Raw genomic sequence first — 12,817 nt, 5'->3', positions numbered from 1 at the left:
ACTAAGGAATTCAGTATTAAAACTCGTAGCATGTGACTCGGTAATTCATTGATTATTATTTTCAGTTCTCCGTTAAGACAATGACTTCAGCAAACACTACTAACTACACGATGTGCAGTGAACATTTTACTGCAAGTCAATTGAGAACTGTTCATTCACGTAAATTGTTGTATGCAGAAAGCATCCCTTGCATGAAGTGTCCATTGAGGAAAAATTATGACCTTGTAGGTCAATTCAATGATTCCCAATTGCTACTCCTTCAGTATATTCAGAAATGCAGAGGTTTTATTGATTTCGTTTCGGAAATCGAGTGACTTTCAAATTGTTGTTTGGAAAGTCGAAGTTTTATGAAACCTGCTGAGAGTGTTTTGCTCATTCATTAATAAATTTGTATATTGTGTCATAAGGAAATCATAAATAAACTATACTGACAGATTAGCATACAGGTCTTTTATACCTCTGCAAGGTTTTTTTAGTGTGGTTTTGAAAATTCTGTAAATACCCAAAAGGTAGAACACATGGGAAGAACTGAAATCTGTATGCTATGATGGTATATTGAATATTGTTTCATATACATTTCTGACATATGTATAATGTACAAATCCAGCCAAGTTTATTAATTCAAACAACGTATAGCAGATCACCATATACTTTTGTGTCCTAGTCCAATAATGCTCTATTTTTTGTCCATAATTTTGAATTTTTGTCAATTCTTCATAAATTGCAAATAAACTTATAGCACATGCAACAGCGTATTTCATTGATTTAAATGTTCAGATAGAAACTAACATCCTATGTTCTGTCACTCAGGATGTTTGTTCTCTGGTCTCTATGGTAGATATTGAAATTCAATACAAAGAATAGAATTCGAATTTCGCGCCCCTCTATTATAAAACAAAAATCTGTTATTAAACTGTATTTACAGTACGATTGCAGCGCCATCTCATTGTCAAACGTGTTTTCACTGACGAAAATGTGGGCGGTTTTTAGTACTAGAGATATGAGGGCGATTCCTATCTTTCTACTCTATAATCTTTGCCTGACATGAGCCACCAATGACTTCATCAGCTTCCCGACGAATTGGTGACCTGCGCCTCTTTTGCTATGTAACAGGATGTCTATCACGGATATTATTTTTGATTTCTATGGTAACGTGACTCGATTTTAGCGCCTCAACCGAATACCACAGGCTCAAGGTCGAACTAAAGCGGTTGCATTTCTGCCTATATGAGTATTGGTAGGAATTGAAATCTTTTTCCTGTCCTCCAGATTCGTACTCCGATATGTGATAGACCACACTTGATAAATCACGAGTTTTTTAATTCAATAATTCGAAAAATTGTGGCAATAACTGATGATCCTTTTTCTTCAACTCTCCACAACCCACTAACTATTGGAAACATATATTGTTTGAGTCATCTTGAATACCAGAATACATGATTCTGAAAGTTGTTGAAACTATTAAAATCTTGAGTATAACCAATACCTACGGGCATTTTATTGTTACCTTCCATTCTCTGTCCGCTTTATCTTCAATATTTACAACGGTTTTCGAACATTTACGACAGAAAACATCTCTACCTAGACATCATTCCGTGGAGTCATAACAAGAAATTCGTTTTTCCAGAGTTGGGAAGCATTGCCTGCAGACACGGCCACGTTCACGCCTGACATAACCCCACTCATCCTTTCAGCCCATCGGGATAACTATGAGATCATCAAAATCCTTCTGGACCGAGGGGCCACTTTACCAATGCCGCACGATGTTAGGTAAGTGGATTTTTTTCCAATAAGGTTGCGCAGGCGACGTACAGAACCTGTTTTCTCGTGAGGAAACAGATTATTGCGTGAAAGGCAATGCGAAAGAGGGTTAATGAGAAACACGCTCAATTTTCACTTTTTTTGGTCGAGAGCCAGAGGTAATGGTTTGGAGAACGAAAATTCTCCGTAAAAACGAAAAAGAATTGAGATATATCTTGCTGTGACAAGAGAATTTTTTTGTATCTCAAAGAACATTAACATGTTACTGATGCAATTTCATTTCTACGAAGGTTTTATTATAAATACATATCTTCATTCAAAAATACGCAGTCATTTGGAAAGTTTGAAACAACATTCAATTCCTCATAAATCGCCCTGAACACGAGGCTTATCTTGAAGAGCTGTTTTCAACAGTTTTTAGTCATTGACAGTTGGTTCAAACTCTCGAAAATTCTATGGAAACTCTAAGGCCCGGTTGTTCAATTCGTGATTATAGTTAATCATGGATTAATTTTAACATTTCCGTGCAAATCTGTTACGTTAATCCAGGATCAACTTAAATCTCGGCTTAAACCTGAATTGAACAACCGAGTCTAATTTTTCTTCAATTACAATCAAGGGATTCCTCAATGATAATGATTTAGGAATGAAAAATATTCATTATTTAAAATAGGAGTTGAGTTGCATGCTCAGTCTGACCAAATATGGACTTTTCATAGATGAATTCGAAGTTTTGATTCGATAGCAAACTTTTCGACAACCTCAAGTGATGCTGCCCTCATCTAAAGTCGTAGCTCTCATTTATTTAATTTAAATTCTTATAAACTCAATAATAATATGTAAGGCTACAATACGACAATACACAATACAATATAAACCGAACAATGAAAGCATATCAATTGCTATTTGACTTGTGCAATTACTGAAATGAAATAAGAAAACTAGAATTGAACTTTCGACAAAAATTAACAGCAGTATTCGAACAGCAATACCTAGAGACAGTTAGTACATTTACAAAAACACAAGAATTCGAAATTCTTGGAAACAGAACAACTGGTGGATGAACGTAGAAATACCAATAAAGACTCGTGGAATGATATTGAAACTGAATCTAAAAGTAAAAAAGAAAATTATAAGGAACTAAGGGACGCATATTACAGAACTGATAGAAGAAATCATTGAACACAATAAACACATGAGATTCCTCAGTTCTGTTTAATCGAACGGTAGACTGATTTTATTTGTCAAATGAGGAACTGGTCGAAAAGAAGTTGTTGCAAAAAGAGATGAAATATTAAGAAGAGTCGAGGACTCTTATCGGAAGTTTCCTGTATAGTCGACTAGAACCTATCGAAAATAGCTTTGAAACAACAGAAAAATTGTGAAGCGCTAGTATAAAAGCCAAATCTGATTCATAATTTCTTCGAGATTGGACATAATGGTCTTCATTCTTGAGGTTTAGTGGGGACATGGAGTCAGAGGTCTCTACGTGGCGTTTCTCATGGATGTGGGAGTTGTTTCTCTGACGAAATCATTCGAAAAGGAAACCACACTCTATTCCTAGGTGATGCTGCTTAAGAAAATATCTTATCAATCGATTAATCAAATGTTCTCACATTTTCTGCGCAAAAAAAAGCACTCAACAGTCGTTTCACTTGTTTTTGTGTAATCGATATAGAACATTATTACAGGCCATTAATCTGATATCTGTTAAATATTATCTAGGAAAAGCACCACTCTAAATATTACTGCAAATTATGGAAGAAGCAAATTTCTAAATTCACCAGAAACAGGTGAATATTCATTGAATATGGACAATTCCTCATTGAAATGAAATGTTTCCTCAAGCAGCATATTAATGTTTATATTGAAACATGAATTTTTGCGGATTATAAGAAGCTTCTGTATTGACACTTCCACTAACAAAGACCTGAAAACAAAAATTATCGCTTAAGACATCTATCGACTGGACAGCGAGTAATGGCATAATAGATACCTATTTAATGTCCCATTAATTCGTGCTACTCATGAATCAGCAAAGGAATTCCCAGAGAGGCTGAAGCATGTTTACACAAACTGTAGACCGATTTCGTGGTTATTGGCCCTCATCAGTACAGTGTAGTGTAACACATCTCAACCGGAGGATGGTGCTCTTGCAAGAAGGAGGCCGCCATGTGGAATATTTTCAATTCCCATAATGACGCGCCACCTGTCCATCCAAGAGTGAACCAGCCTCACTAATTGTCTGGTTCCACTCTTAGAAAAGCTATTACCTGAATCCCAGTGCGGCTTTCGACCAAATCGAAGTAAGGTGGACCTAATTTTTACACTGCGACAGCTACAAGAGAAAGCCCGTGAACAACAATCAAGGATTTATACAGCCTTCATCGATTTAAGTAAGGCATTTGACTCGGTGAATCGGAGAGCGTTATGGAAAATCATGGAACGTCTTGGAGTACCCGAAAAATTCTTAGCAGTGTGTAAAAGCCTTCATACCAACAACACCGCTAGAATACAGCATAATGGCTCTACAACCGACCATTTCTCAACCAACAAACAAGGCTGCGTATTAGCGCCTTTACTGTTCAATATTTTCGCCACAGCTGTATCGATGATTGCAGACATGACTATGCCCGTAAGAGGTGTTGGGATAAGATTCAGATTTGATGGAGGCCTGTTTAACCTGAAGCGCCTCAGAGCAGAAACCCGTACCAAGTTCATCACGGAACTTCAATATGCAGACGACTATTCACTCATCGCTAGCAGCTCAGAGGATCTACAGATAATGATGGACACCTATAAACATATATACGAAGCTTTAGGCCTTAGACTCAATATCGACAAGACCAAAATCCTGGTAAGTCCGCCAGAAAGCCTTCAACCAGATATCAGCCTGGAGAATGAAACTCTAGAACAGGTCGAGCAGTTCAAATACTTGGGAAGCTCCATAAATGCTAGGGCTAATCTGGGCGCGGAAATACAAAACCGTATCAATTCGGCATCACGGGCATTCTGGAAGCTAAGGGACAGAATGTTTCAAAATCACGACCTCAATCTGAAGACCAAGACAGCTGTTTACAAAGCAGTGGTCCTCCCAACGCTTTTTTACGGAAGCGAAAGCTAGACGCCCTACAGGCGACATATTAAACAGCTTAAACAAACGCAACAACGTCATCTAGGACAGATAATGCACATCAGATGGCTTCACAAACTTTCGAATGCAGAAGTCTTGCAAGGGGCGAGTTGTACAACAATTGAGACTCAAATAACGAAGGCCCGACTCAGATGGAGCGGCCACATTCTGAGGATGCAAGACACAAGACTCCCCAAAATAGCTCTATATGGCGAATTCACTGAGGAAGCCCGGAAACCAGGAGGCCAGTATAAGCGGTTTGAGGATACACTACATCAATCCCTAAAATTAGTTAATGCCAATCATAACTGGGAACAACTAGCGTTAGACAGGTCACAGTGGACGTCTTTGGTATACACAATTATAATGGAGAATCGAGAAGGATACAGCGGCGGCCAGATATGGTTGGTGACATGGTGACTATCCATGCCCTGAGTGTGGAAGGATCTGCAGGTCACGGTTTGGTCTCTTTAGTCACAGGAGGGCACACAGTAGCAACTAGCCCTAAGAAATTACAAGTCTGTTCGCAATTTTTTTCGCTTTTTGTAGATTTATTCCCGGTAACGGGATACAGCAATGGAATGGAACCAGCCTCACTTACTCTGTAGAATCCTACACCAATCCATGACTACCAAACAAGAGCGAGTTCGGTCATGATATCAAGACCTCTGACCTGTACGCGGAGCACTAAGTACTCCGCCGTCAAGTACCGCGGGCACCACAGAAATATTTAATGTGGAGAACACAATTCGAAGTCGCATACTCTCTTGCTCTGGGTACAGGGCATTAGGCATTATAGAAGCCTTATTTATGTTCTCAATACAGAAACAAGCAAATAATATCAGTTCACCTCTTGAAATTTATCAGAAAAGTGATCAGAAATTGCAAAATAGAAAATAGCTTGTACCTAAATATTACCCAAATATCTCTATGGATTACTGTTAAAGCTTAGAATAAATCGGACTAAATCCTTTTCTCTGTAGAGGAAAGGTGCCCAAGACGATTTCCTTAGGCAAGAACCTCATCTTTCTATTGTCCTACTCGAAATAGTCGGTCACAAAATGTTTTTTCAAATATTTTCGATTTTCTAAAAAGTTACTAAAGGATAATCTTATAGACCCTTGTGTTTAAGATGATCCCTGTGGTATGGTTAAGATGATCCCAGGGATCATCTTGACCCCATTTTCTCAATTATCTCCCATATTTTCAAGAATGATGGGTGTAAACCAAATATCTGTGGAGATTGCAAAATAATTTTATTGGGCATAAAACATTATAAGTTATCAACTGAATAAACAACTAAAAATGAACATATGAGGTATAATATCAAAAAATTGGAAACGGACATGTATTCTAAGTGGTGGTTTCAATGCACCACCGAAAAAAGCTAATTTGAGATCCATTAAAATATTCAACATTTCCTGAAATAACAAAATAAAGTACGAAATTTCTCTCCTTATTGATCCATATATTCTAAGCTCCATGTCCTTCATATGGCTCACGAGCTCGGTTTCTTGTTCATTAGTGAAAACAGTTTTTCTCACTCCCAGATATTTCACTGCATCACGAGCTATTTTATTAATTTATTTAGTCCTTATTTTCAATGACGGAAGCGACACTGACTCCCTACTCGCTCTTTTAATTGCCATTCCATTTTGAAAAGCATCAATAGCACTTGCCATTGATTCTTTGGACCTCGCTTTGGACCATCCGCCTCGAATAATTTTTCTTTATGTATCCTGTAAGTTCATGGGTATGCCTACCCTTTTGATGATTATTAGACCCCAGAACAGTATGTAAGAAATCTAGGTGTATGATGATCCCCAGGGATCGTCTTCTACACAAGTTGGGGGATCATCTTGCTCCAAGTTAAATTTTTTCATTCAGCATTAGCTATTATAACCTATACGAACGTCATTGTCTTCAAGACGAGAAAAAATCAAAAATAAGCATATAAGGAAGCAACAAATATAAAAATCGTTGTTATCAACCATTCACAACGAAAGTAGCATAATCTTAAAGATAACCTAACCTTAAATTAAGCGATCACAATTCATATTATTCACTGTGAATATCTACTGTTCGCTTGCACTGTACTAAAAAATTGACTGAGGTAGAAGTGTGGTATAGGCTACGTAATGGCATAGAATTCAACCAGATCGCATTTTTCATGAGTACGTAATCGAAAGGAATCATCTTACTTGAAGGGATCAACTCGTGCACCTTTCTCCTACATTTTTTTTTTTTTTTGGTGTAGCAGGGGGAAAATCTGCAAACAGACGAACACACCCTCTGCTGAGGGGGAACAGTGTGGGGATTCTCACTCTCTGAGCTCGAGACCCACTAAAAACCCTTAACTGCTTCTTCATAGGTTCCGGGCATTTTGCCTATTAACCAGTTGACTCTTATGGTTTCTGGACTCTCACACGATCATAGTCGTGTTGATAGTTGTATGCTGCCTATAACTTTTATAGGTTAAGCTCTTCTTTGGTTACATTTAAATCCTTAACTGATCTCTCGGTCTTCGGTGGTAGGTTCTTGACCTTCTAGCTTCTTCTGTTGGATCGTAGTCGACTAATCTTCGTAGTTCCTCATTTGGATGTTGTTTGGCTTTGTCGAGTATCCTTTCCGCCTTTCTCTTCATAAATTCTGTAACTGGTTCCCATTCCAAGTCCTTGTAGATTTGTTTGTTCCTAACAAACCAGGGTACGTCCATCGCCATTCTAAGGAGTTTATTCTCAGTGGCCTGTATTCTCTTGATGTGGGTCTTGGCTGCGAAGCCCCATGCCGCCGATCCATATGTGAGTTGTGGTCGCGCAATAGTTTTAATCATCGTCAACTTGATGTTCTTATTCATATGACTTCTTCTGCCTATGAGTGGATAAAGTTTACTCATTGCGGCTTTTGTTTTATCAACAGCACATTTGATGTGGTTTTTCCATGTAAGTCCTCTGTCAAGCGTCACTCCTAGGTATGTTGCTTCATTTTTCCATTCAACCTCTTGTCCATCAACTTCAAGGTTTTCTTCCATCCTCAATCTTCTCTTTTGCAGTAATATTGCTTGAGTCTTTCTTCCATTGATTTGGATTTTCCATTTGATGCACCATTTGAGTAATTCATCTATGGCTTCCTGCAGTCTTCGGTGTATGATCTCTGGGCGTCGATGTCTGAAAGCTATTCCTGTGTCATCTGCGTACAAGGTGAGCATATTCCTAGCATTCTTCGGGATATCATAAACGTATATTACGTAAAGCAGAGGTCCAAGTACCGATCCTTGAGGCACTCCCGCTTCCAATTGTCTGGTTTGAGAGGTTGCTCCATCTATCTTCACATAAAAGTTTCTATTCCTCAGATAATTCCTTATAATCTTGCATAGCTTGGTCGAATATCCTGCTCTTTTCATCTTGTAGATTAGGCCTTCGTGCCATACTCTATCAAAAGCTCTCTCGATATCCATCAGAACTAATCCTGTGGCCTGTTTGGTCTGCATTCCTTCGGAGACGTATTCTATGAGCCGTAGTAATTGGAGTTCAGTCGAGTGTTCTCGTCGAAATCCAAATTGTTCGGGTGGGATTATCTTCAACATTTCTGTTTCCTCATTCAGCCTTTTGGCGATAACCCTCTCGACGACTTTTCCTAGTGCTGATAGTAGGCTGATCGGTCTATAATTTTGAGGAAATTTCCGTTCCTTTCCAGGCTTGTTGAAAACTATCATTTCTGCAGTTTTCCATCTCTTTGGGTAGTATTCGGTCCTCATCACTCCGTTTGTTATATTCGTCAAGGCTGCTATTCCTTTTCTAGGCAATTTCTTCAACATATAATTCGTTATCCTATCTTCTCCCGGTGCTTTCCGGTTTTTCAGTTTCATTATGATCTCTTTGATTTCTGTTGGTGAAGCCGGTTTTGGAATGATTTCGGTTTCCGGTGGTTCCATCATCAGTTCTTCGTTTGCCTCCACTTCTTCTTCTAGATCTTCATTGTCATCATCATTTCTGTAATTTATTCTGGCTTCTCTCTCAATTGTGTCGGCAAGTGCTTCGGCTTTTTCAAGTCTCGTATATACCATTCCGTTTGCTCCATGCAGTGGAGGTATAACTGTCTGTTCTCGTCGTAAGCGTTTTTGCATTTTCCAAGCCGAGTGATCTATTGTATTCAGTTCCCTTAATCTCTGGTGCCATCTGTTATTACGCAGTTCTGTTAAAGCATTTTTCAATATCTGACTATGCTTATTCAGTTTCTTCTTGTCTTCTTCTCTTTTTGTTTTTCTGTAGATTTTCCTGAGTCTTCTGTTCTTTTTTATAAGTTCCTTTATATCCCTTGGCGTATCTCCATGTGAATGTTTCGGAATTGGTTTCCTTATTCTCTTGGTGCTTTCTTCATAGGCTTCTTTTATATGATTTTCCAATTTTTCAACTGCTTCATCTAATTCATCCTGGGTGTTTATTTGGGGAATTTCCCTGATTTTCTCCTGAAGTAAATTCTTATATTTCTCCCAGTCTGTGCGTTCCTTGGTTTGTGTCTCTTCTTCGTTTCTTGGGCCATGTCCCACTATGAATTCTATGGGATTGTGGTCTGAAGTTCCGTCTTCTATTGTATCAATGCTGATTTCTTCAGTGATGTCTTTCATTACGACAATGTCCAGTACATCGGGTAGTCCATTTACTCTTGGTATGTAGGTCGGTATATCAGGACCTATCACAACTGCATTAAGTTTTTCAGCATAAATCTTCAGTCTTCTCCCGTTTGTATTTTCCACCCTACTGTTCCATTCCTGCGATTTGCAGTTAAGATCACCAATTATGATTTTCGGGTGTCTTCCTTCTAGTAGCATTTTTAGATCCTCTTCCAGCATGTCCTTATCCGGTGATTTATAAGTTGAAATAATCTTCACTTGCCCTCGATTAGTATTCACAATAATCGATATTGCTTCTACTTCTTGTCCATTGAATATTTGGTCGAAATGGTGATCCATATTCCTTCTAGCCAGTATAGCAACGCCACCTGTACTGTTAGGTCTATCATTCCTGTAAATATCGTAATTGGGAAATGCTATCCGAACGTTGGGGTTAAGTCTCGTTTCTTGAAGAGCTATGACATCCGGTCTCTTCTCTTCAATCAGTTCTTCGAATTCTGATCTGCGGGCTCTCAATCCTTCGACGTTCCAAGAGACGATTATGAGATTGTTCTTTATCGTCGTGTCAGCCATTAAATATTCTTAATAATTTGCTGCATCTTCTTCTCAATCTCTTTCTCCAGATTCTGCATCATCGTGCTGAGGAGGTTTTTCGTGAACTTATCCAGTTCCTCAGTGATTCCAGAAATTCCTTTTCTGGTTTCGGCTTTTTTGACGGTTTTTGCCTTTTCCGTCTTTTTCTCTGGTTTCTTCGTCTCTTTGACTGCTTCGGTTGCAGTTTCCTGGGGTTTCTTCACTTCCGAAGAGTTTGGGGATGGCCTCGGTGTATTTTGTGTTGGCCTCGAGCTGGTCTGGTTCGATCTTGGCGATCTCTTGGTCTTCTTAGTGACCAATTTCCATTCGCTACATCCCTTGTAGCTGGCTGGATGTCCTTGCTCTCCACAGAGAACACAAGAGGCATTTCGCTCCTCGTTCTCCCTGGTGAGCGTACACTCCTTGGAGCTGTGATTACCGGAGCATTTCACGCACCTCCATGGAAAAGTGCACTTACTTTGGGCATGTCCATATCGCTGACAGCGGTAACATTGTCCAGGCCCGGTCGTCCTTCTCTTAGGTTCAACAACACAGTTCATGTTGTAGAGCCTTCTCACCTCGAAGATACCCTTATTCTGGGTTTTAACCAGCAATAAGGGCATCGGCCTCTTAGTTATATTTGAGGTCATTCTTATGACCTCAGCATCGACGATCCCTTGATCCTTGAGGTCGTCAAGGATCGTCGGGATATCTGCATCCAGCGGTAGATATCTCACTACCGCATAGATTTTCTTTTCTTCCTCCCGTTGAAGAGTGTAAAACTCCCTATTTATTTTATGAAGGAAGTCCGTCATTCTTCTGTGGTCTTCTGCGGTTTGTGGAACGACCCTAATTCCGTCCTTCACAGTAGTCGCTCTGCTGTAATTTATTCCGTTTCGCATTAACGCGTTGGAAATTGACGTCCATTCGGACGTACCCCTCAGGGTAACTGGGGGGATTTTTTCTTTTCTCTCCACTGGAGTGGTTTTCTCTTGGGCTGGGGTTTCCAAGACTCTTTTCTTGTTTGCCTCTTCATTTGACGAGGAGCTATCCTTTCTCACTCTTTTGGCGGGTGGGGAAATTTTGGTTTGAGGGGTTTTGACCACCTCCATCTTCTGTTTTTGAACCGGTAAGTTCACTTCTTGGACATTTTTCAAAATAATGTTCTTCTTGAGTGCTTTGGAGTAAGGACTTTCCTTATTTCCCTCCTGCAACTCGAGCCTCTCCCTGAGATTTTTAATCTCAGCAACTAAGCTAGATACGCATCTATCTAACTCATTCACCCTCGCTTTCAAACTTGCGTTCTCCTCTCTCAAAATATCGTGTTCGGACACGACATTAGCGATTTCTGGCGCGTCTTCTTCCATTACGGACTCGCAGTCCGAATGGTCAGACATTTTAGAATCTAATTAATAATTACTTCGCTACTCAAAGAAATTGGAAATAAAATTTTTCAAGACAAAAGAAAAATGTATCTCATGCATAAAAACAAAACGGCTCATCAAAAATTCTGTACGCTATGAGAAAAATCAGAAAGAAAGATACGAAAAATAAGCTCACCTGATGTTTTCTGCAGTACCAACGAGAAAATTCTCTGGACACTTAGGATGAACACCAACTTTGAAAATTTTAACGAATTAAAATTCCGATAACAAATATAGAACCTACACAACTTCACAGACGGAATCAAATATTCCGTAGCTTGGTTAGTGGGCACTTTCACCTCCGCTTTCACTTTTACGGCACTGTGACTTTCTCGTCCGCTTTCTCTTTTATAGCACTAGGAGCACTGTAGCACGTCTTCTCCTGTCAAGCGATTGACTCGGAATGAAATGTCTCCTACATATAAACATTTTTGATTCATAAGAAGTGGATAAGGATTCAACATTTTAACACTTTTAACCCAACCCAAATTTTTTTCACTCCAGATTCCGATTGAATCGACAATGATGAATCTTTATTGGGCGCAATAATTTCTAATTCAAGGGTCGCTGCCATCCGTTTTATGTTAACGACCATCGTAGTCCAGAAAAGAGTTACAGCTTGTAAGTCTCAATGGACCCAATGAAATTAATGGAACGAAAGAAATGCCTGGCCAGCCTGAATTCACGTTCAATTAGAGATAACAAAACCGCAAGGGATGCCAGATATTTTTCAAACTGAAACCCCGCATGAAATAAATCAAAAAGTTTTATATTTCATTCCGTTACGAAGAAAGCAACCATAAAATAAATGATCAAGTTTCATGTCAGGAGTAATGAATCGGCGACTAAATTGAGTGAAGGAAAAGAATGACAAAATTTCGACGTGAGGGAGCATAAAATTTTTTTTAATATTTTACCACATCAGAGGAAATTCATCTTTTCATATGATTTATAGATTTTTCCATACTTTGAAGGCTTCTGCTATCTGTCTTTTTTATTGCCAAAACCTTGGAATAGAGAGATACACGGAATGGCCATTGTAGACCTACGAACGTAGTTGAAGATAATTTGAATTTTGTACTGCTGTTCATGTTCTTAGTCTAATCGAAAAAATTTGAAGAATAATTGTGTCAATTCTGAATGATTTTTAATATGCTCTGTATTTCAATATTGCTTCTTTTAATATTTTATTAGGTTGTATTTATATATTCCAGTTCTGTGATTGAAACTACAGAAATTATTGAAGATGTTTTATGATCCGATAATTTCATTTTCATTTTCATTTTCCTCAAA

At 38.8% G+C, this 12,817-nt stretch overlaps 1 protein-coding gene across 2 annotated transcripts in view; it reads left to right on the top strand.

The window, feature by feature from the left end:
- LOC123309346 (transient receptor potential-gamma protein) overlaps positions 1-12,817 on the top strand; it is a 297,127-nt gene that overhangs the window by 165,720 nt on the left and 118,590 nt on the right. For both annotated transcript variants that reach the window (XM_044892426.1, XM_044892427.1), the window contains one exon: positions 1,628-1,770. In XM_044892426.1, the coding sequence (XP_044748361.1) occupies positions 1,628-1,770 (143 nt within the window). The remainder of the gene's footprint in view (positions 1-1,627; positions 1,771-12,817) is intronic.

This window comes from Coccinella septempunctata, chromosome 3 (genome assembly GCF_907165205.1).
Source record: "Coccinella septempunctata chromosome 3, icCocSept1.1, whole genome shotgun sequence".
Lineage (NCBI taxonomy): Eukaryota > Metazoa > Arthropoda > Insecta > Coleoptera > Coccinellidae > Coccinella > Coccinella septempunctata.
The sequence above is the reverse complement of the archived record's forward strand: the minus strand, read 5'-3'. Positions and strand labels throughout refer to the sequence as shown.